Source organism: Plasmodium malariae (genome assembly GCF_900090045.1).
Source record: "Plasmodium malariae genome assembly, chromosome: 1".
NCBI classification, from domain to species: domain Eukaryota; phylum Apicomplexa; class Aconoidasida; order Haemosporida; family Plasmodiidae; genus Plasmodium; species Plasmodium malariae.
The window spans coordinates 694468-720355 of NC_041775.1; the positions used below are offsets into that span (position 1 = coordinate 694468).

The window sequence follows — 25888 nt, forward strand, 5'->3', positions numbered from 1 at the left end:
ATGTTTCTTTACCTATTGATCCGTTTACACACTCTTCTATGTATTACTTTCCTTTTTTTCGTTTACCATTAAAGTGAAATTCTCTGCATTCCTAAATACAAATCGTCCATTTATGTTTAGCATTCTGCAACTTGCCCTTTTCCCCCCTTCATAATCCTGTGATTATGGAATATGTTTACTCCTACATATATACGTATATATATATATATACATATATATATATATAGGTATAAGCAGTATGCATATATTACGTATATACGTAACCTTATTATTAATTTTTCTATTTAGCCTCATTTTGTTGATGTCACCTACCCTTGATTCATCCTTCCTTACACTTCACCATCTTATTAATGTTTCTTATAACCCTATTTTATTTATTCGGTTATTTATTCGGTTATTTATTTGGTTATTTATTCGGTTATTTATTCTCATATCTATTTGGTTATTTATTCTCATATCTATTCGGTTATTTATTCTCATATCTATTCGGTTATTTATTCTCATATCTATTCGGTTATTTATTCTCATATCTATTCGGTTATTTATTCTCATATCTATTCGCCTATTTATTTATTTTCCTTCAACGTTTGTTAAATGCAAATGAAACGAACCATTTAATTAAACTGAATTTTTTTTTTTTTTTTTTTTTTTTTAAATATCTACTAAAAATGTAAAAATTATTCCAAATTGGTTTGGAAAATGTACAGGGTGCTTCGTCTGTATGGGGCATTTTATATATACTTATTAAAATATATTTGTACTTACACATGTGTGCGTACATATATATATGTGTATATACATATATATGTGTATGCCCTGATGACCATGTTAAAAGATGCATAAGCTGCGGCTTACGTAACGGCAGTCAGTGTTTTATCTTCTTTGAAGTTTTTCCTTTTTTTTTATAACCCTTATTAGGCCATGAAAATAGGAGTATATATTATAATTTTATAATATTTTTATTAAGTATAATTCTTCACACACAAAAAAAATTGACGAAATGAGGAAATAACGAAATAACGAAATGGCGAAATTGCGAAATTGCAAAATTGCGAAATTGCGAAATAAATTTACGCAAAATGAAACGATTAAACCAAAAGACATATATTACATTTCGTAAAAAAAATTAGAAGACCAACTGGAGGTAATCTGTTGTAACAATACGTGTCCAAGCACAAATATAGGACAGTTTTTTCTATTATCAAAAAATGCGTAAAAAAAAAATAAATCATATAGCAAAAATGGCTAGAAAAAAAAAAAAAATAATAATAATAATAATAATAAAAATAACAAATAAATGAATAAATAAGTAAATAAGTAAATAAATTTATAAATATGTATCAAATAAATGTATGCATAAACAAAGTTGCATGCGGGGGAGGGGAAACATATGAGTTTGTAACTAATGAGTTATTACGCGATTTCATATGCGACATTTTACGCACATTTTTGCCTATATTTTTGTGCGCATTTATGTTTTAGCGTTTTAACCTCTTAACGTTTTAACCTCTTAACGTTTTAACCTCTTAACGTTTTAACCTCTTAACGTTTTAACCTCTTAACGTTTTAACCTCTTAACGTTTTAACCTCTCAACGTTTTAACCTCTCAACGTTTTAACCTCTTAACGTTTTAACGTCTTCATGTATTTATGTCTTAACTATTTTGTGCTTTTTTTTTTCTTTTTTTTCTTTTTTTTCTTTTTCTTCCTTTCGCGTCAAACGTATGTCCCGCTTCCGATTAAACATTCGACTGCTCACCCGTTCATTCGCTTATCATTGCAAAAAGAGATGATCTATTTTCAATTTTTGCGAAAAAAGTTTGATTATGTAGAAGTCCAAAAGGTCCAGCACATGTGTACATTCCTCTTCAGAGTCATTCAACACTTTTATTTTCGCATCAACATCGTAAAAACAAAAACCGCCTTTTTCTTCTTTTAGCTTATGTTCCAGGTTTATCAGTATTATCACTATGTCTGGAAAATGAACATGATAACAGTACAAAAAAAATAAAATAAAATAATAATAATAATAATATAAATTTATATAAATATAAATAAATAAATAAATATATATATATATATATATATATATATATATATATATATTTTTATTTTTTTTTCCATGGTATGAAAACACACATATGCATGCCGTATACGGAACAATAAAAGTAGCTTGGATGAAATGACGTAGACTATAGGATAAATTATAACTAATACGTAAGGTGGGTATACCTTGTGAAATACTTCTGAACATGCAATTTTTTGCGCAATAGATTACACGAAAATTATCCAATTTATTATTCGTTTGCAAATTAAAAAATATATTCTTCATGTTAAAAAAGAAAATATTTAAATACTCTGACAGAAATACAAACGCGCTGAAGAGAAATTTGTTTATAGATTCCTTCTCTTTCAACTTAATCTCATAAGGGACTTTCTTCATTCTTCCTTTTTTCTTATCAACCTGAAGGAAGGGGAAGCACATGTACATGTGCGTGTAGGTATGCATGAGTGTGTTTGGGGATATATATATATATATATATATATATATATATATATGTGTGTGTGTATAAGATCGTATGGACATATGTACGTGCGTGTGAAAAATCTACTTCTCAGCTTAACTTACACTTTTGAACTCATCCACGGACAAATGCAGTGGTTGCATGTGCACATAAGGAATGTTTACATTGCTGTGTTCATAATTTTTGGATGCGTAAAAATAGTTATATGCTATCTTAATATGCGGGAAATGTTTTCCAAATTTCAGGGAAATTAATAAATTCTTCACAACCTTTTCTACGTTTGTAATTTGTTTAAAGGATGCAGAGTCTTCTATCCTGCCACTGTTATTATGGCAGCCTTTTGAAGAGTAATCTTTTCCATCTTTCTCATCCTTGCCAACTTCATCATCTTTTCCAACTTCATCATCTTTTCCAACTTCGTCATCTTTTCCAACTTCGCCATCTTTTCCAACTTCATCATCTTTTCGAACTTCGCCATCTTTTCGAACTTCGTCATATTTTCCAACTTCGCCATCTTTTCCAACTTCGCCATCTTTTCCAACTTCATCATCTTTTCGAACTTCGCCATCTTTTCCAACTTCGTTATATTTTCCATTTTTATCATCTAATTGGTCAACTGCCTCCTTCGTGTTTATTTTATAAATAATATTCTTCTGATCATCAATAAAAGAAAAGTCTTCATCATACGTGTTAATTACTAAATCGTGTGCTGCAACATCGTGCGGACTATACAAGGTAAAATTATCAAGAGTGAAACTCGAATCTTTTAATTTAAAATATAACAGAAGTGATAAGTCTTTATCCGTAAGGAAAACCTTAAAATATAATTTGACATGTCTATTTTCATGTATTAAAAAAAAATGATTTTTCTTCTTCCATTTGTTGCAGCACTGTCTAAGCTTTTGTACAAATTGGTTTAGTTCCTCCTCCGAGTTACTGCCGAGCAAAGGTTTGTGGTCATCATCGTGTCCACTACTTCTTCTGCTTCCACTGGTAGTATAACTTTTATTTATATTCCCATTCTTGTTTCCATTCACATGTTCTTCCTTGCTGCTTGTTGGGTTTGTTTTTTGGAAAGGGGTTTGCCTACTGTATTCCCCCCTTTCACTCTTCTGTTCACACATGCCACTAGTACCGCTAACATAGGTAGACCGGGTTATACTACTCCCATCCAAGAAGAAGGAGTCGTCATACTTGAAGGGTATGTCGAAGTTGAAGGTTTGATTGTAGTCCTTTAACTCCAGAAGGCCAGTAAAGTAGTTATAAAAATTAAAGGAATCCCCCTGCTTCCTATTATTAAAAAGAACTAAAATATTTCTTAGCATAAGACACTTATCCAAATTGATTATATCATTTTTTTTATATATCAAATAATTAATATGCTTTTCTAATTTTTTAAAATATACAAGTAAATCATAATTAATTTTATACTGATAAAAAAAGATATAAATTTTTGTTATATTCCATAAAATACTACTTGAACTAAAATGCGTAAAAAATATGTAGAGAGAAAAAAAAAAAATTTTTAAAAAATCAGTATTTTTAAATTCTTTTATTTTATCATACGTTTCTTCAATATATATACTAATAAAATAAATTACATATTCGAAAGAAGCTATATTAATACGATGAATGGGTTTGTAGCTAATTCTTTCCCTGTCATGATGGATTTTATCGTAAATATTTAATATTACAATTATGTATTCAAATATATCATATTTGTCAACTGTATCAAATGAATTGAAATTTTTCTTAAAATCGAATATATCTTTTTCTATTGCAGCATCGTGATCTTCTTCAACATGCGTTCCATTATATTCCACTCGGTGCGATTTCATTTTCCCCTTCACCTCGTCCTTTTGTGTTCCTCGCTTGTTGTCCTTGTCATTATCGACTTTGTTGTACTCACCAAGTTTTTTTTTTTTTTTTTTTTTTTTTTTTTTTTTTTCTTCGATAATGCAAGACTGCTGTGTTACACCCCCTCCGTCGGAATCTTCCGTCGAGCTGCATTTCTTGTTCATCTTGTTGACATGTATTTCCTCAACTATACCTTCTGCAGCATTAGTATCACTTGTGCATAGGGATGATATATTATTAGGACATGTTGTCATGCGATCATTTCTACCTTCATCCATAGAAAAAGTAGAGTTCAGGTACAGATTTGAATGGCTCCCATATTTTATTCTATTCATATTTGTTACTTGGCATAATTGATTATTAAGACTTATATTATGTGAGTGTGGTAGTGCATTACGTAAAGTTCTTTTCATTATAGCAACAGCATAAGTAATAATATAGATTGAACTCAAAAAATTGGTTGTGATGTGAGTACTTGTTAACTCTTTATTTATTTGCAAAACTTGACTTAGTACTTGTAACTCTTTTGTATGGTTCTTAAGGCACAAAATAAAAAATAAAATAAAAATATATAAATTCATATTCTCTATATTATTTATATTCTTATCTCCAAAATTTAATATCACATTAATATATTCATCTAAAAAATTTTGATCCATATTATTATAAAGATATACAAGAATGTCATACACTATATTGTTAAAATTCTTTTTGTTTATCAAGTAATAAAGTATGTTTAACAAGTTCTTTCTTATTGTACAATCCTTCTGGTAAAAATTTTTTAAAATATTATTTGACAAGTCATTCAACAAGTTATACTTCACAAAGGACTCATATAAATCTGGAATTATAAAGATGCACTTATACAGCTTTGTTGTTACATATACTATGTTTTTATCTTCACTGAAAAAATACTTCAACAAATGGACAAAACAATGGTACAAGAATCTATCGAAGTAGTTCGTGCAATCGCTTTCACGATGGACAGCCGTTTCATCAAGGCAGCGACTGTTCCCACGGATGATGCTACCACTATCGATGCCTTTCCTCCCACTGTGTTCTTCATGCACTAGTGTTTCCTCCACTTGTTCCTTTTTATCATTACTACCCTCCTCTTTGCACCTATCCAAAGGAGTTACCATTTCTTCGGCACTACTACTTCTAACATTGTCAAGACCACTCTTGCTTACGTTTTTATTCCCTGTGTTCATAACAGGCCTCTGAACACTCAGAGGGGAAGCTGTGCCTACATATCTATCTATGTTCACCTCAACATTGTACTCTTTTTTATAATTAAAAAGAATAAACTCGAAACATTCGTAAGACACACTTTTTGCTTTATTTGTGTAAAATATGTGAATAATTAATGAAAGGAATTTCTTATATATTCTGTTTTCATATTTTATTAACTTGTTCATAAATTTAATTATCTTTATCAGCTTCCAATTATCTATTAAATGTAACCTCTCATTTAAAATGTTATAAATGAACGGAATAAACGACAAAAATTTCTTCAAATATGTTGAAACTGTATGTCCCTTGTGTATGCTATCATCTCTTTTGTATGTCCCGTTTTTACATGATGTACTGTTATTATATCCTCCCTTTTCTGATTGTTCCTCCCCTATTATAGATTTCTTTTTAACCCCATTTTCACCTGCACATGTCAGATCATTTTTTTCCAAAGTACAAAAAATTTCAGCTAAAATATTAATAATTAAACAACAAAGAGAAGTGTTATTTCTGAATTTGTAGTTTGCCTGATCATTGGTTAGCTTATCATATGATGTACTTCCATTGTTATAAAGAAGAATAAAATGTTTTTTAATATAATCAAAAAATATATGTAAAATTTCAAAATTGCACACAACCAATTTGTAAAAACTTATAATTGTTTTTTTCTGAACATACAGGCAAGAATTATTTAATAACAAAAATATATCACTGTATAAATTAGTGCTCATAATATCTGTGCATACGTTACTTACACTGTTAAGGATTAAAACAGTGTTATATATTTTAAAGTCTTTTGCTGTACTTTGTCCTTGCGTGAAATGGCTCCTTCCACTTTCTGTTGCACTATTACCACAGTGCCCACTACCACTACAATTGTTCATGCTATTACTACATACAACATGGTTACTGCCACTATCATTGCAGCAGGAATCAATTGCGCCAACATGATTATTGCAGATGTTTTTGTTACCTCCTCCAGTGAGTAAGCTAATATTTTCCTTAATAATTGTATTTCCAAAGCTGGATAAGGACTGAAGGACGGACGCCTTGGAATTATGTTCAACATTTGATATTCCCTCTTTGTATAACTCTTTTTTGAATAAATTAATTGAAAGAAATATGATATCATCATTGTCTGTTATGCTATTTAGAAAAAAAAAACCTCTTCTTTTTAAAACGTATTTATTACATGTTAATAACTCGATAACTGAAAAATTGTGCTCTTTATCTATTTTCCTTCCAAACATTTGTAAATACAATAATTTTAATAAAATAAATGATTTTTCCTTAATAATAGAATTGTTCAAACCAAATATCGTTTCATGTTGTTTCTTCTTTTCAACTTCTTTTAAACTGCTTATACATATTTGATAGTTTCTCTCGACATTTTTTATGTTGTCATCTCTTTTTATATCTTTTATTAATTCAATAAATGACGTGTTCATTTTTAAAGAAAAGCCCTTCCTCTTCTGATATTCCTTCGGCGGACTCGAACGATCTTCGGAATTGTCAAACGGGAAGGCGGAAGGAGGGGAATAAACGAGAAAGATTGGGAAAGAAAGGCAAAGTAAAAGAAAAAATGGGAAAGAAAAGCAAAGTAAAAGAAAAAATGGGAAAGAAAGGCAAAGTAAAAGAAGGAATGGGAAAGAAAAGCAAAGTAAAAGAAAAAATGGGAAAGAAAGGCAAAGTAAAAGAAAAAATGGGAAAGAAAGGTAAAGTAAAAGAAAGAATGGGAAAGAAAGGCAAAGTAAAAGAAAGAAAGGGAAAGAAAAAAAAAAAATATGAATTATTCCCTTTTTACCTTGCTGTTCATGTAAAAAGAAAAGGAAAAAAAAAAAAAAAAAAAACATTAAATTCTTCCCTTTTTAACCTTACTGTTCATGCAAAAATCTTTGAGGCGGAAAGGTGGCGTATATATGTACAAACAAACAGGCACATACATACATACTTATAAAATATATACATAATATATAATACATAATATATACCACATAATACGCAATATATAATATACATTTAAGCATACATGCATGTTCACTAATATGATCAGGTAAAAAATTACAAATTATTTCCTGCTCATACTTCATATCATTTCCCGTAACAGGGTGTGTTACCTTTCTGCGCAGTTATTTTTGGCATGTCAAGAAAAGTATTTATTCATCTCTTCCTGTGAAGCATTCATTCATTTCTTCTATTATGTTATATCCGTATTATTTTATGTAAGTTTATGTAAGTTTATGTAAGTTTATGGAAGTTTATGGAAGTTTATGGAAGTTTATGGAAGTAGCCCTTTATTTTTATTTTTTTTTTCTAGACCGTAAACCAAACGCCGTGCATCATTATTTCGTTTGTTCGCTAATTCGTTGGGTAATTTGTTCGTTCGGTCGTTCGTTATTTTTCAACTTTTTCATTTTTTTTATTTGTATTTTTTTTTTTTTTTTACGAATATTATGAACTCGTACATATTTTACATGTGTCCCATCACATATTAGCCCGTCGCGTACCATGCCACTGTCAATAAAGTGAGTCCCCCCCAACATGAAGACTAACAATTAAAAAGATACAATTGCTTCTTAAAACTGTCAAATATTTAAGCAAAAATGAGAGGGTTAATCCGTTAAGTTTTTTGGCTTGAAGTTTGCAAACCTTAACAACAAGAAAAAATAGAAAGAAAAAATAAAATGAAAAAATAGAACGAAAAAATAAAATGAAAAAATAGAACGAAAAAATAGAACGAAAAAATAGAACGAAAAAATAAAATGAAAAAATAAAAAGAAAAAGAAGAAGAAGAAGAAGAAGAAGAAGAAGAAGAAGAAGAAAGAGAAAGGGAAAGAGAAAGAGAAAGAGAAAGAGAAAAATAAAAAGAACATCAACAGATACAGTTACAGGGACAGTTACATGAACAGGAACAAAAAAAAAAAAAAAAAAAAACCTCAAAAAGTTCAAGCATAAATGGCACAAAAAAATTGAAAAAAATTTAAGCCACAAACAAAACAAACTTTTGAAGACACGTCCACTAGCATGTTGTATACGAATTAGGAACAAATTTCCTTTTTTTTGAGTTTTAAAAACAAAATGACGAAAAGGGGGAGAAGGAACAACGTGAAAAAGTAAGTGGCAGTTTTAACCTAAAATGCAGGCTATACCCACTTGCAATTGTAGCTGCACGGGCAGATATATGCATATTTAAACCTGCCCGTACATATGTACCTACATGTATACGGGTGTATATATGTATATACGTGCATGTACTGAAGTGCAAAAACTGCAGCGTCTCATCTTACCCCTCGAAAATGTGAACATAAATCTTCCCCATAACACTTTTTATATATGAAGAGTAATCACTAAAACCGCCATGCCCACCTCTTTTTGAAAAGGAAATGTACAGTCGTTTGTCCATACTACATGAATCATTGTGGAAATTTAAAAAGTTAAGCCCTTTATTTAGTAGTGAAAGCTTGTAATCATTTAGAAAAACATAGTAGTACTGCTTCACCTCCACATTTTTATAATTAATATATTTTAAAATATATTTAATCGAATTGTAATTAGGACATATTATATCATATTTGTTTAAATATAAAATAATGGAATTTTTAAAAAACATATTTTCACTATTCTTTGTCAAAGGAAAGATAATTGATCTTGTTTTATTTTTTTCCATTGTATATACTTCATCGTACTTTGGAGTTATATTATAATAAGGACATAAGGAATATAAGAGTAGCAAACTGTTTTTTTGAAAAGAGATCATTGAACCCTTTTTGTGAGTACGTTTTTTACACAAGTAGTCGCAAACAAATGCTTTGGAAAACCTGCGCGCAGTGGTTTGGCCCCTCCTTCGGCTAGTAGTAAACGTACTGGAAGTACTGGAAGTATTGGAAGTATTGGAAGTATTGGAAGTATTGGAAGTATTGGTAGTAGTGGGCGTAGTGGACGTAGTGGATGTAGTGGATGTAGCTGCAGTTGTAGAGATAGGGGGAGCCGCCCTAGCGGATAGGCTGTTACGCAAGTCCAAGTTACCGAATTCCAGGTGCTCCGATGCAACATGAGGGTTAGTCATATCAGTTAAATTGTTAAAAAAGTCTAAGAAGGGGTTAACAAAAACAATAGTTTGAACGATTTTTTTAAAATGATTTAGTATATATCCCCCAAGCATTCCACTATTGGAATGAAGATGTAGAGATATATTTTCTGTATCACTTATATTGTTATATTTAATAAAATTAATACAATCAATTAAATCTTGAATTGTTCTCATTTTTTCATATGTTTTTGATTTATATTTGTCCTTCTTCATGGGAAATCCACCTGAACCAGTCAGATGAAAATAAACAATAATATAATCATTTAGAAGGTAATAATAGTACTCATCTGAGTAACTGCAACTGTTCACCTGACTGTAAAAAGGATATACGTTAATTATTACTTTGCTGGCGTGAACAAATAGCGGAAGGCCACTACTGTTGTAAATGCTGTAGTGGTGGGCATTTGGGGGGTATCGGTTAGAAGTGGGAAAGAAGGTGACAGGTGCTGCTGCTGTGGATGCAGACAATTCCCCAGTTTGATCGTCCAATGCGCAGGTAGTACCCTCCCCATTGAGGTACTGAAAAAAACTTCCGTAATCCTCCTTGCAACGGCAATGCACATTAACATTGTTCTTTTTCTTATAAATTAGCGTAATTGGTATTCTTTCCATTCCTGTTGTATTTATAAATACATCTTTTATTGCAAAATATTTCCTTTTTTGAAAAATCGTCTCGAATTCGTTGTCATATAATATGTTATTCTTACCAGAAAAGAAAATATTCTTGTGTTCTTTTTTTTTTTTTTTTTTTTGGTGCATATTTTTTGGTAAGGATAGAATACCCTCCCTTAAATTATAGACTAATTTAATGTTATTCGTAAATGGATTCGATATAGAAAAGTAGACAAGATGGTTTTTAAATTGATTGTTAATGCCACCTAGTATACCCCCCTTGGTGATTGGCAGAAGTATTATTTTTATCTTTCCGATTATTCGTTCCTCTCGTTTTTCGTTTTCATCATGTTCTTCTCTTCCTTGGAGGCGCTTTTTCAAAATGTACTCCTTCACACTGGAATTGTTACTGCCCTCTCGAAACATCTTACTACTGATCAATTTTCTGAACAAATATATGATACATACGAATGGATTTAAAAAATACCTGTACATGTACAGAATTAATCCATATTTGGTCACGTCAAAATCTTGCAGTGTGCAGTTTTTTAGAGTTGTCAACTTTGTCAACATACTTATTATGTTTACCTTTTGTCTTGTTAGATATACTAAATACTTTGGAAAACACAAAATTTGTTTCCTTGGGTGTTGCCCTGATTGTTTCTGTGTACACTGCCCCATTCGTTTCCCCGTTCGTTTTCTCATTTGTACCACCGTTTCCTCCCTTTTTACTGCCGCCTTTTTTTCACTTCTCCCTTTTTTCTTCCTCCTTAAAAGACGGCTCAATTTGTTATAATCAAAAAAATAAATTTCCGTGTTGTTGTTTCTGGGAAGTATAATAATTATATGGTTAAAAAAATTTTCTAATAAGCACTTACCTTTTAAAAATACTCCAACAAATTGAATTATACTTAGCTGATAATTTTTACTCTTTTTTTTTCCCTTTACGTGGATCAAAAACAAATTATTATGTACATGACTTCCACTTAAAAGGAAAATTCTTTTCTGATCCTTACTCTTGTACATGTTCAGGAAATATTCTTCTTGCTTTTCTTCGAATATTAACTTTTGATGGAAAATAGATGAGCTTAAAAAGAGTTTGTTACATCTATATTTATCATTTAACTGTGTGTAAAGGAAGTCGTTCTTCTTTTTTAACGGAATAAATTCAATGTTTTGTATTCCTTCCTCTAAGAAGGTACATCGTCTGATCATGTGAAATTTATTTCTGTACAAGCCCTTACTACAACTGTAATTCGCATTCTGTTTGTTGGAGGTTGCATAAGTTTTGCTCCTTTCGTTAGTTTTTGAGCGGGTACCACGACAAAACGTGTCCCATTTCTCATCCATAAAAGTGTTCTTCCCCTTTTTAATTATTTTCATTTTAACTTTTCTTCTCGTTTTAACTTTCATTTTAATTTCCCTTCTCGTTTTAACTTTCCTTTTAATTTCCCTTCTCGTTTTAATTTTCCTTTTAATTTCCCTTCTCGTTTTAATTTTCCTTTTAATTTCCCTTCTCGTTTTAATTTTCCTTTTTTTTGTTTTTATTTTTTTTTCTTTACCTTGTACACACCGCTTACTATGAATAGTGCACTTTTTCCTCCCTGTCCTGAGTCTATATTTTACTACATCTTCCTTGGTACAACTACCATTAGAAGTATACAGCGAATCAATTTTATCAATGTGGATGTCCTTAATTGGTATTGTGCCTTTGAACAAATAACAAAGATTTAAATGATAATCATTTCTTTCAACTATGAAAGAAAATAAATTATTTTTGAAAATATTAAAAAATTTAATATTAAAATTTGAAGGAAATATTACAACAATTTCTGAGTACAATTTGGATATACAATTTTCCTCCTTCAACTGATTTATCGATTTGTTACTTAGATAAAAATACATCTCATGGATGATTTTTCTTTTTATCCTTTTCCTGCATATCATAATATGCTTATCAGTTTTCATTTCAAAATAGATATATCTATTAGTTAGTATTAACTCATCTTCTACATTTTTTTCAAAGGACATATAATTTTTCCTTAATAACAGCTGAACGTCGTTCTTTATTTTACTACTATTCCTATCAATTTTTTCCTTATAATTATTAAAAAACGTTTTCATTAAATTTATTTCTTTTAAGTATTTGCTTACTTTGTTACATTCAAAAATATTTTTTATCTTTTCAACGTGGTGGTACGAGTCTGTAACTCTGCCAAATACATAATTGTTGATTTTCATTTCGCGGAGGGATAGTGCGCAAGTGAAGCAATGTGGGCTTGATGAAGAAGTATAGTAGTGGCTGATAGATGGACAGACTAAGAAACGGACAGACTAACGGATGATAGGAAAACAAATTATCATGATGATCTAATCTTTGCATAACATGTTGTGTTACCCTTAAAAGGTCCACAAACAATATAAAAATCCTTAATTATATCATATTTCATTAACAGTTTTAAATTTCTGAAGTAAATTACCTTCTTCATTACAACAAAAAGGTATTCAATGTTTTTGAATAAAGCGTATATATACATACATATACATATACATACATATACATACATATATATATATATATATATATATATATATATATATATATATATATATATATATATGAAGATGTACTATATAGAGATATATTACTCCCTTTAGGCATTTTTTTTTTTTTTTTTTTTTTTTTTTCTAACTTAAATTTGCACGCTGCTGCAAAATATATGCCGCTTTTTCACCATATTGCTTTAACGTAAATTGCAAAATGATCAGTCAAAATTAAAAAGATAAAAGGAAAGAATTAGAAGAATTAGAAGCAAAAAATTAGAAGTAAAATCTACAATTAAAATGTGCTATTAAAAATTAAAAAGGTAAATGAATGAGATCAAAACATGAGCATATATAAAATGTGAGGATAAACACATATTGCAAGGGGGGGGGGACCAAAATACAAAATTAAAAATGACAAGTTCAAATATAATTTTCAACATGAACAAGCAAGGAAACAAAGACATAAAGACCCCTTAACAAAAGTAAGAGGGGTCCCCAACTGTATAAACTTAACAATTGAAGGTATGTATATATTAAACATATGCTAATTAATGAGTATATTCTCTTATGAACATAAAGATAAAGAAGTATACAAACTGTTGAAAAATTTAATATTCTGAATGGGCAATGAGTAAGTATAAAACTGATACACGTTCATTTCGACTATGGCAAGGGCGTTAATGTGCATATACATACGTACATATATATGTGTGCATTTGTATGACAAACCCTCTCTACTCTTTACAGCGACATGAAACAAACATAAAATAAAAAAAAATAAAACATGTACAGTTATATACATAAAGCAAAAATATCAAAAAAAAAAAAGAAACGAATAAATGCGCTAAACAGCAGTTTACATGACCGTTCATGCTCTTATCTGATTTCACCCGTTCACTCTTATGCTCATCTATTAAATTTTTATTTCAAAATAACAATAAAACCAGTAATACGAATAAACAATACAAGTAAACAATACAAGTAAACAATACAAGTAAACAATACAAGTAAACAATACAAGTAAACAATACAAGTAAACAATGCAAGTAAACAATGCAAGTAAACAATACAAGTAAACAATGCAAGTAAACAATACAAATATCAAATGATCCAGTTCCCCTTTTGCTTTATGAATAAGCTCCTCCATCATAAAGCGACTTTAAAAAAAAAAAAAAAAAAGTCATTTTGTTACTTTATACTTCTTTATTTCATTTAATAATTTTTTGGCCTCTTCATTATTCTGAAAATGATCTCTAACTGGTTGCAGCATTTTGTTCAGGTACGTCGAAACGTTATCCTTTAAGTCTAATGGGTGAATTGCTCCTTCAACGTAGTCCTTTTCTAACTCCTCAAGTGTTTTATACACTTTGTCGCCTATTAAAAAAAATGCAGCAGTAAAATAAAAATATTAAAATTGTAGAGCGGGGGGTGGGAAAAAAAAAAAAAAAAGAAATACTACAATGCAATGAAAATATTAACTGTGTGCATGTGGAAATAAAAAAAAAAAAAAAAAAAAAAAAAAAATGCAACACCGCAATAAAATAAAAATATTAACAACGTGCAGGTGGAAATAAAAAAAAAAATATATATATCTAGGAATTGTCCACTAGCTAGCTAAAATGTTGCAATTTTTTTTTTTTTTGAGTTTTCCACACTTTTCGAGCTTACCTCCATTTTTTTCCTTTCTCATCAAGTGAAACTCTTTGTAGTAGGGATATATTATACACTTTGCATAAGCAAAAATTGGATTATTTTCAATAATATTAGGTGGGCAGTAACCTTTTTTAATTTTTCTATTAACGTCGGCTTCTGAATCGTCCATAAATATTGCTGAGTTTTCATCTGACTTGGACATTTTTTCCTGACCCTCTAATAGGCCTGGTAACATTTCATGTGATAAAATAATAGGTTTTTTTTTTATTTTTTTAATATCACAATATTCTCGTGCTAACATATTTACTTTTCTCTGATCTGTGCCTAACTGACAGATATCAACATTTAAAAAAAATATATCAGCACATTGCATACATGGGTATAAAATTTGTGAACAATAATTTTCTTCTCCTTCACTTCTACCCATTATTTTTAAACATCTTTTTATTCTATTAATATTAAAGCTTTTCGATATATCAATAACTAATGACCAATACTCATTTGCTTTTTTGTTTATTTCATCGCTAGCCCACAAAAATTGTACATGTTCCATATTCATACCACAGCTTTTCCAAACTTCAATAAAGTAATTTCCTACTTTTTTTATTTTTTTCAAGTCCCCTGACATTTTGTTATTTAACTGAGCAAACCAATCGGCTACCCAAAAGATAAACGTGCATCCGTTACTCGTTAACTTGTTCACAATTAGACTTTTTAACAACCCTAAAAGGGGGGGGGGCAAGCAGGGAGCATGTCGTATATGGGAGCATATAGGGGCATATGAAGGAGAATATAAAGGGGAAAATAAAAGAGAACACGAACTTACACACAAATAACACACATGTAGCATCACTTTTCATAGGCGACGCAGCTTTAAAGAGTTGCACAGTATTCTTTCGCAATGAGAAGCATATACATATATACATACATGCATACATACATACATACATACATACATGCATACATACATACGCATGGGTACACATAAGTATATGTATACATACATATCCACATGCACACCCACGCCCACAGTCATGCTTTTCTGTTCGTACCTTGCGCTATATGCATACGCCCAGAAGGTTCAAAACCGTCGTAACAAATTAGTCTTCTCTTTAAAAGAAGTTTTGCTCTTAGCTCCTCCGATTGAATACATTCCGAAGCAACGGAAAGAATTTCATTAAGTCTGTTATCTACGTCTTCTATATTTTTCTCCTGTTCCTTCTTCTCCTCACCTTCTGTTTCTTCCCTTTTTGTATTAAATGACTCCATATTTTTGTAAAAAAAAAAATTATTATTCTTGTGAATTTTACTTAAATTCAATAATTTTTTGGTAATAATAAATTTTAGCATAACCGTTTCAAATTTTACTTTAGTGGTACTATTTATGTACTTCTTGATATGATGTATAAAAAGAAAAAAAAAAAAAAAAAAAATACATAAAATATATATTATAATGAAATAGCATTGGCCCCAACTTGTGCAATTTGCAGTATTTATTTTATTTTATTTTTTATTTTATTTTTTTTTTTTTTCCTTCTTTTGCTATTTCATTTGCTATTTCATTTGCTATTTGTTTTAAAATTTCTCCTGGTCTATTTAAATTTTACAGGTTTGTGAAATTAAGCGAATTAGGTTTATGTTTACTCGAATTGTAAGTAATAGGTATTAACAGCTTTGTTGAATGTCGCAACTGTTAAAAAAAAATAAACGTAACTACATCTTGGTTTATCACGCATTTATATTGTACACGTACATGTGAATGTGAATGTATTACTTATGGCAAGTATGTTAAGCAAAATAATTTGCCTGCCAAAGTTTTACATAAATAAATGTACATCGACAATGATACGTCGACAAGTTTACAATTTTACGAGTAGTAACATTGCGATATGCGTAAACATTATATATGTATATATAATATTGTACGTATGCACATATACATATTTTGAGAGAGCAAAAAGAAGAAAAACTTTTTAATTTAGGAGAAACGAGTACTTTATATATATACCTCTAATTTTTACATAGGAAAGGCACAAAAAGAAAAAGAAAAAAAAATAATATTTACCTTCTATGATGACTCATAGAACATAATCGTTTCTTTTACCTTTTTAAAATTTCAGCAAAAATAATAAAATTAAAAAAAAATTAAACTGTTTGCTTAAAAAATATGCATAACAAAAGCGTACGTTAATGCATTATATTGTATGTATATATATATATATTTGTTTATTTATGTATATATTCTTACACATCACACGAATAAGTTCCCATTATGATTATATTTTTTTCCCTTTTTTCATGTAAAATAATAAAAAAACTGCTCCATACTGACTTCTCACCCGTTGATGTAAATATTTAAGAAGCTCTTTACACTGCCCCTTTGAGCGTTAAACTATTTTTCAGAAATAACACATATATATATGCAAATACATATATTCACGTACATATGCACACACATATGCCCACTCCTGTGCATATAATAACCACGCATATTTATACGTGCGCACATTATGAACGATAGCAATTTTTTTTCGCCTACAATTTTTCCAAAAAAATGAATAGCATTGAAGCCACAATCATTTGTATAGATAACAGCGACTACAATCGAAATGAGGATATCGTACCGAATCGATTTTTATCCCAGGTAAGTTACAGTTTTATGTGTTGTGCTTCTCAATCGAATGGGGAAATCTGTGCACGTCCATACATGCGTACATACATATAGACGTACATCAATACATACATATGTGCGTTAGTACACTTATTTATATACAGCTATGTGCTCGTGAAGTGGTTCTACACGTGCTAACGTTCCACTGGATAAGCGTCGAATGATCCATTCATGTGTACTCCTGTATTATACATATATATATATATATATATATATATATATATATATATATATCTAAACGGGGATGTATATTTATGTACATAAAGCCGTTGCATGTTTCTGTTCAAAATGATTTTTATAACTGCATACGACTTACCACTTACCGCTTAACGCTCACCATACACTGCTTCATTCCACCACCACCCCTTCCTACAGATCGACTGTGTAAACGTCCTGTGCTGTAACAAAACAAGCGTGCATTACAAGAACAACATCGGTATACTAACGATGGCGGGGGATAAAACCAAAGTGAAAGTTTCTCTTACAAACGATATAGGGCAGCTGCTTTCGTGTATTCACGATATAAAACTAGATGGTACATGTGATATTTTACGTAGTTTATTAATCGCTCAGTTGGCTTTAAAACATCGAGTAGACAAGAATTTAGAACAAAAAATAATTTTATTTGTTGGTAGTCCAATTGATGTTAATGAAAAGCAGTTGATCAATACAGGGAAACAATTAAAAAAAAATAATATTTCTGTAGATATAATTAGTTATGGAAATATAAACAAGAATAGAGAAAAATTAATGAAATTGTATGACAGTGTTAATAATAATGATAATTGTCGATTTATTGAATGTCCAGAAGTTGAAAGTAATTTAAGCAAATTTGTCTTAAATTCGTTTTTAAGTAATAATGATTTTAATATTGATAATATACAAGATGATGAACAACTAATAAACGCTATGCAGTTATCCTTAGAGGATAGTCATCATATGGCAGACAGTAAAAATGTTAACAGTAGTAACAACAATATGGGTAACAGTAACCATATAAGTAACAGCAATGATTTGCCGACCATTCAAGATATAGAAAATATGAAGGATATAGACAATGAGTTGAAGGAAGCGTTAATTCTATCCTTGAAAGAATACACAGAGAAGAACAAACAGGAAGATATGGAGCAGAAGCAAAAGGGGAAGCAGGAGGTTCAGAGTACCACCGGTGCTTCCGATGCAGATAATAGCGCTAATGCTGCGAATGGTACTACACAGAAGGGGAGTGGGGCAGACTCTGCACCAAATAGCACTTCTGGTATGAATGGGGAAGGTAAAAAGGAGGAAAACTTAACATTAGTTAATGAGAGTTATAAAAACAATTTTGATAACAACAATGAGGAGATAGAACTAGAAGAATCAAAGGAAAAAAAAGAAAATGAAAGTTATGAAAAGGTATTTAAAATAGATAAGGATGAAAATATTGACCATAACAGCAAATGTGTTATAAATGAAAACATATACAATGCTGATGAGAGTGTAGCGAAGGATAAGGATAATCCTTCTACTTCTAATGAAGGAGCTACTAATCAAAGTAATTCCTTTCTCATACAAGATTCAAGTTATATTTCAAATATTTTGGGTCAAATTAATCCTTTAGCTAATGTATTTGATAAGACTGCTGCTATTGATGAAAATTTGGAAAATAAGCAAAGTGTCCATGAGGACAAACCACCATCGATGGGAGATCAAGATAATGTAGATGATAAGGAAAAGGGAAAGAAGTAAAACTGTTGAAGGGGATTATTCATTTTGCCATTTTCTTGAGAGAACAGCGTATTTAAGCGTTTATCGGAGGCGCGTTTCAGCTCCATTTTTCTGTGTAAACGTCCTCCCATATGCACGTGCGTACCTACATAATTACGTACCTACTCATTTCTGCATATTTTTAATGAACTTTATTTTTATTTTGTTCTATTTTTATTTAGTTTTTATTTAGTTTATTCTTTTTTTTTCTTTTTTTTTTTTTTTTTACTTCCCCCTTTTTTTGAGTTTAAAAAGGGAAAATTATCTCTTTCCTCTCCCCCCTCCCTTCGCTGATCATTAAGTGCACAAGACTGTACGGTATATTATATGTGTATTTTTGTAATAGCGTAGTAATTTCTTTTCCCCTTCATATGTTAAACCGAACAAATAAAAGAAAAAAAGAAAAAAATTTAATTGCAATCTTTTTGAAATATCTTTTCTTCTGCCATATTTTGAAGTGTATTCCTTTTTTTTTTTTTTTTTCTTTTTCTCTTCGAATGCAAGTTGGTGCACAGGGTGGGTATAAAAGGGGGAAGATGTTCAAGAGTACTATGTATGTAGGTGTTTTGTAAGTAATGTGCGTACATATGCATAAACAGATAAGGAAATGTATACTCCCCTGCATGTGCCGGTATGCCTGGTTCTACTGGACTACTCTTTTTTTTTTTTTTTTTTTTTTTCTTTTTTTTTTTTTTTAAAAATGAGATAAACAGAAAAAGAAAAAAAAAAAAAAAAAATTCTTTTTCTTTTTAATTTCTCTATTTCCATTTTTTGGAGATTCTAGCATTAGACTTTCTTTTCATTTAGTGAAATATAAAATGAAAAGATTTTATAATTTTTTTGTTTTTTTTTTTCACATATTAGTAGTGATGTTAATAGATATCTACAATGATCCTTACAATTTTATCTTCTTAGTTAAATACAACAGAACAAAAAAAGGACTTGTAAATGTGAACAAGTCAACTCTGTCTTATTTATTAGCTCGTCAGTTGCATGTAAACTCAGATGATTATCCCCTAGTTGATGATGAAATGGACGAGACGCAATTTTTAAAAGGGGGTAGTAAGAAAACACAGGAGGAGGGGGTACTAGGCGCCCACCATGATAGGGAAGAGGATTCTTTTGGAGAACATTTGGCTGATTTGAAAAGGGTGAAAGGGATGGATGCTGATAGAGCGGTGGATGCTGGTAGAGCGGTGGATGCTGGTAGAGCGGTGGATGCTGGTAGAGCGGTGGATGCTGATAGAGCGGTGGATGCTGGTAGAACGGTGGATGCTGATGATATGTTTGGAGAGCACCATTACAATGATGGAGAGGAATTGCACCTAACTGAAGAGGAGGAAAGCTTAACAAGAGGAAATAAAAAAAAAGAAAAAAAAAAAAAAATCTCCCTAGGGCATATTGACAAGACGGGAAGAGAGGGGTTATATAGTGAAGAAGGTGATATAGTGAATAATCATGTAGGAGGGGAAGATGGCAGTATAGATGGTAATAGACGTGATGATACTCAAGGTAGTACCCACGATAGTAGCCATAACGTGGACAGAGAAACAACTCCAACTCCACTTAACAATTCCTCGCAGATTATTGGAAATTCTCCATCTATATCTAAAAAAGCAGAAATAAATTTTAGAAAATACTCAAATTTTCCCTTTCAGTCATCATTATTACCTGATGAGGAGCATCCAAAGGGAGGTGTTCACTTGAAAGATGACGTGTTTACCTTTAACAAGAAGTTTAAAAAATACGCAACTTTCCACGTGCCAGTGAATAGGAGAGAACATATAAGAAGAAAAGAAAAAGAAGGTTATTTCAAAGGATATAAAAGGAAAAGAGGTAATCATAGAGAACAGGTTAATCTGAATAATGAAGAACAGGATAAGGAAAAGATTAACAATGAACATACTTTTGTAGCAAATAAAAAAAGGAGGTATCAAGAAAATAACAATAAAGGATATAAAAATTATACACCAATGCATCAAGGTGTGCTTGATAGCTCATATATTAGAGACAAGCACCCATTTAATAATATACTCGATTTCCATGTAGATGAGTTGACAAGAAGTACAAACAAAAAGAATAAAGAAAAGTTAGGGAAACTTAAGTTGACTATTCATCGTAACGATAAAAAAGAATTGAAAAAAGTGCTTACACCTACTATGACAAGGCATATCAAAAGGTATCTTCTTAATAAGAAAAAGATGATAAATACAAGAAAGGAGGAGGGAAAACAACAATCAAAAACTTTTAAGGTGAGTCCAAATGGACATAGCGATAATAAGGGGATATGGATGCACCCGACTGGAAGCGCCGAATTTTCCCGTCCGCTGCCGTTCTTTCCTAGTAGGGCAAAAAAAAAAAAAAAATAAATAAATAAATAAAATAAAATAAAATAAAATAAAATAAAAATAATAAATAATAAATAACAAATAATAAATAACAAATAATAAATAACAAATAATAAATAACAAATAATAAATAACAAATAATAAATAATATAATTAATGAATGAATGAATGAAGCGAAATGAAGCGAAAAATTAGACAGATATGACTTCTTATCTCCAGTGTTCTCCAATGCTCAACTGCTCCTCCACTCTCCCCTGTGCACATGTGGCACAAGTCCTACATTCCCTTTCTCTATTAAAATATTTGCACCGGATTAAACACACACATGTTTAGAACTATTATTAGAACTATTATTAGAACTATTTCCAGAACTATTTCTAGAACTATTTCCAGAACTATTTCTAGAACTATTTCTAGAACTATTTCTAGAACTATTTTTGTGGCTGTTCTTATATCTATTTTTACACCTTTTTAGAAAACTTGATGCCTCATTCTTCACGTAACAAAGGAAAAGAAACAAGTAGGGATAGTAGCACTACTATAACGAAACCAAGAGTAAGCACCTTAATCAGTGAAGATATATTACAAAATTTGAAAAATATATCTGTTACTAGTGAAGGAGATGCCGAGAATGAAGTGAGTGGACAAAATAAAGCAAATTATAATGAGGAAAAAGACAAAGTTGAATCGTTAAAAAATATTTACAAAGGAGTAATTAAAGTGTATGCAGATATTACAGAACCAAACCTCGAGATGATATGGCAGAACAATCTGCCAAGGCAGATAACCGGGTAGGAAACGAGAGCCCAGTGGTCTAGCAGATTAAATGGCAGATTGAGTAGCATTCTACGTATCATACCGTTTAGTAGATCGTTCTCGCACTCGTTTCGTTCTTTATCCGTGCTTACGTACATTTCCATTATGACTTACCTTTTCTGCTTGTTATCTCTTCTTTTATGTCAACGTTTTGCTCAATTACTCGTTCACCTCTTTTTGCAGGTCAGCGTTTGTCATTGAGGGGAATCTAATTCTAACAAATGCGCACAATATCGCGTACAGCACCCGTATATTAGTGAGAAAACACGGGTAAGAAAATGCGAACACATAGACACATAGATGCATAGACAAACATACATACATAAACACATGCATACCCCCGTACATATACACAAAAACAGAATAAAATAAAATAAAATAAAAGGGATCCCCATGAGGGGGTAGAGACCACGTGTAAAGTGCATCTTGCAGAGGCACACACGTTCATCAAACGTGTACCTGCAATGGCAATCCCGTAACCGCAATGCAGTAAATTTTCTTTCCCTTCTCAGTCACTCTAAAAAGTATGAGTCGAAAGTGCTACACGTAACACACGAAGCGGATATAGCTATTTTAACAGTTGAAGATCCAACATTTTATGACGATATCAGTGCATTAAAACTTGGTTCTTTACCATCCTTGAGAGATGATGTAATAACAGTAGGATACCCATCGGGAGGGGATAAGCTTAGCTTAACAAAGGGTATTGTTAGCAGAATAGAAGTGCAGTACTACAAGCATTCGAATTACAAGTAAGGCAAGAAGTAAACGAAAGAATGAGAGAGCGGCACACGGCTCCTTATATTATCGCTTCATGCCTATTTTTACCTCTTCATGCCCACTTTTACCTCTTCATGCACACTTTTACCTCTTCATGCCTGTTTTTCCTTTTTTTCTTCTTTCCGCTATGATCCTGTTCCCTTCTTTTGAAGGCTCCTGCTAACCCAAATAGATGCGCCAATGAATCCAGGGAACAGCGGGGGCCCCGCCCTAGTTAAGGGAAAAGTAGCTGGTATATGCTTCCAGTCCTTCACTATGGCTAACAACACATCATACATAATCCCCTCAACTATAATTAAACACTTCCTTATGGATTTATACAAATTTAATCAGTACAAGGGATATGCATTTTTAGGCATAAAGTATATACCTTTAGAAAACATGCACATGCGTAATATACTAGGTTTATCATATTTAGAAAAGAAAAAGCTAATAAAGGAGAACAGCGGAATACTGGTTACAGATATAGATGAAAAGCAGATGAGTAGTAAAGGATATCATATGGATTATTGCAAATATATTAGAAACAAGTTAAAGGAGAACGGAACATATATCATGCGGGAAAGAACAGAAGATGAAAATAATTTCATATCGCATAGTTTTTTAGAAAATTCTACAGAAAAGGACAAGGATGAACAGTGCTACGGGGTCAAGGTAAATGATGTAATCATAAGTGTAGATAACAAATATATAAACAGCGATGGAACAACGAAACTACGTGATGATGAATCGGTTGAGTTTCAATATGTATTCAATGAAAAATTTATAGATGATTTATGTATAGTTAAACTTGTAAGGAATAAAAAGATAAAGACAGTTATTGTTCGATTGTCAAGTATTAATTATTTAATACCACTACATAATTGGAATAAAAGAAATAAATTTTTTATCTATGGTGGATTAGTTTTTACTACATTAACTAGAAGTCTGTTTGCAGATGCAGATAATGAGAACCCAGAAATTAACAGACTACTACAATATAATTTTTTTAAAAAAAAAGATGATGATGAAATCGTTGTTTTAAAAAATATACTACCATCTAGGTTAACGATTGGATACAACTACTCCAATTGCATCGTTTTAGCAGTAAATAATGTTACTATACAAAATTTAAGACATATGGTTGAACTGTTGACCATGAATAACACGCACCAGTATTCCAACATCTCAAGTGTGAAGCATACAAGTAATCCGTATGTTAACTATTCAAATAGAGCGGCGTATTGCCCCGATAGGGATATAGTTAATTTCACCATCTTAACGGCACGTGGGCAGCAAATACCTCTTGTTTTAAATAAACGGGATATTAATAAATATAAGGACGAAATTACCCGTATGTACGGGATAACGAATGACGCGTATTTGTACTGAAGGCTCCTTTTCTTTTATAAAAGGACCGAAATGGACTAATAATTACCATTATCATTACTATTACTGTTACTGTTACTATTACTATTACTGTTACTATTACTATTATCATTACTATTACTGTTACTGTTACTATTACTGTTACTGTTACTATTACTATTACTGTTACTATTACTATTATCATTACTATTACTGTTACTGTTACTATTACTGTTACTGTTACTATTACTATTACTGTTACTATTACTATTATCATTACTATTACTGTTACTATTACTATTACTATTATCATTACTATTATCATTACTATAACTGTTACTATTACCATTTTCGTTATTACTAATTTATTAATATTATTAACTCATTAATATTATTATTAATATATTAATATTATTTTTTTGCCTCTTTATTTCCAAAGTGGTTACAATTTCGCAAACTCCACAACATGGCGACTTAAAATTATAGCAGTGTGATAGTATAACTTCTTTTTCTTCATCTTTGTCTCTATTCTTTTTTTTGTCTTTATTCTTTTTCGTTTTCGTTTTCGTTTTCTATTTCTTTATTCTTTTGCTTTTTCTTCATTCTTTTGCTTTTTCTTTATTCTTTTGCTTTTTCTTTATTCTTTTGCTTTTTCTTCATTCTTTTGCTTTTTCTTTATTCCTTTTCTTTTTCTTTTGCTTTTTCTTTTTTTTTCTTTTTTTTTTCCGCCTCTTTTTGCTGGTACGTAAAATTACTTTGCCTTTTTGTGTTGGCTTGGCAGTCGTGCTAGCAGTAGTTCATGTACACACTGCGTTCTGAGTAAGAGCAAACCACAGATAGTATATATTCGTATATTTCTATATGCATATATGTCCATATGCGTATGTTTACATGTGCTTATATTTACGTGTGTGTAATTGTATGCGCACGAATGTACATACATGCACGAACGTTTGTACGAACGTTTGTACGCACTTGTTTGTATACACCCGTGGGATAAAGGCAAATGATAAAAAATTATCAAAAGAGGAAAAGATAAATGAAGTGTTGGTTTGCACAGCTGTTTTAAAAATAAAAATATAATGAAAAAAGAAATGAAAAAATATATAAAAAAGAAATAAAAAAGAAATGAACAAATATATAAAAAAGAAATAAAAAAGAAATGAACAAATATATAAAAAAGAAATAAAAAAGAAATGAACAAATATATAAAAAAGAAATGAAAAAATAATAGAAAAAAAAAAAAGAAAAACAAAGTACCTCTCTATATAAACTTATAACAATGTACGCATTAATCATAATTCCAGTCGACGCATTTTTTCAAAACGCAATTGTAAATTGTAGCTCTTGTATGTGAGGAACACATAAAATAAGTGTATATATATATATATATATATATATATATGCCATACGTGCAAAAAAAAAAAAATAAAAATAAATGAACTATGCCCTTCCCTCAGTAAACTGCATAAAAAAAATATTTTTTTGTACCCGGGTGTTGCCTTTTGTCGCTTATTGTTTTCCTTTTAAACGAGGAATTATAATAAAAAAAAAAAAAAAAAATAATAAAATCATAATAAAATTCTGAGGATAGTAATTATATAATAATGTAATATTATAACAGTAATAATGTAATATTATAACAGTAATAATGTAATATTATA

General features: G+C 30.5%; 5 protein-coding genes across 5 annotated transcripts; 2 read left to right on the top strand and 3 right to left on the bottom strand.

The window, feature by feature from the left end:
- Window positions 1-1773: 1773 nt before the first annotated feature.
- On the bottom strand, window positions 1774-7062 carry PmUG01_01023800 (AP-3 complex subunit delta, putative; the record flags this gene model as incomplete). The annotated part of the gene is made up of 3 exons (XM_029008470.1): window positions 1774-1973; window positions 2193-2463; window positions 2629-7062. The coding sequence occupies 3 exons, from the start codon at window positions 7060-7062 to the stop codon at window positions 1774-1776; spliced, it is 4905 nt and encodes a 1634-aa protein (XP_028860027.1).
- A 1835-nt stretch (window positions 7063-8897) lies between these two features.
- PmUG01_01023900 (conserved Plasmodium protein, unknown function) lies at window positions 8898-12557 on the bottom strand (the record flags this gene model as incomplete). The annotated part of the gene is made up of 1 exon (XM_029008471.1): window positions 8898-12557. The coding sequence occupies one exon, from the start codon at window positions 12555-12557 to the stop codon at window positions 8898-8900; it is 3660 nt and encodes a 1219-aa protein (XP_028860028.1).
- Window positions 12558-14043: 1486 nt separating this feature from the next.
- On the bottom strand, window positions 14044-15785 carry PmUG01_01024000 (tyrosine--tRNA ligase, putative; the record flags this gene model as incomplete). Its single annotated transcript, XM_029008472.1, has 3 exons — window positions 14044-14237; window positions 14532-15239; window positions 15569-15785. 3 exons carry the CDS (start codon window positions 15783-15785, stop codon window positions 14044-14046), a joined length of 1119 nt encoding a protein of 372 aa, XP_028860029.1.
- A 1285-nt stretch (window positions 15786-17070) lies between these two features.
- Window positions 17071-18915, top strand: RPN10 (26S proteasome regulatory subunit RPN10, putative; the record flags this gene model as incomplete). The annotated part of the gene is made up of 2 exons (XM_029008473.1): window positions 17071-17160; window positions 17563-18915. 2 exons carry the CDS (start codon window positions 17071-17073, stop codon window positions 18913-18915), a joined length of 1443 nt encoding a protein of 480 aa, XP_028860030.1.
- An 887-nt stretch (window positions 18916-19802) lies between these two features.
- DegP (serine protease DegP, putative) lies at window positions 19803-24248 on the top strand (the record flags this gene model as incomplete). Its single annotated transcript, XM_029008476.1, has 5 exons — window positions 19803-21255; window positions 21757-22072; window positions 22281-22367; window positions 22610-22849; window positions 23030-24248. The coding sequence occupies 5 exons, from the start codon at window positions 19803-19805 to the stop codon at window positions 24246-24248; spliced, it is 3315 nt and encodes a 1104-aa protein (XP_028860031.1).
- Between the last annotated feature and the right edge of the window lie 1640 nt (window positions 24249-25888).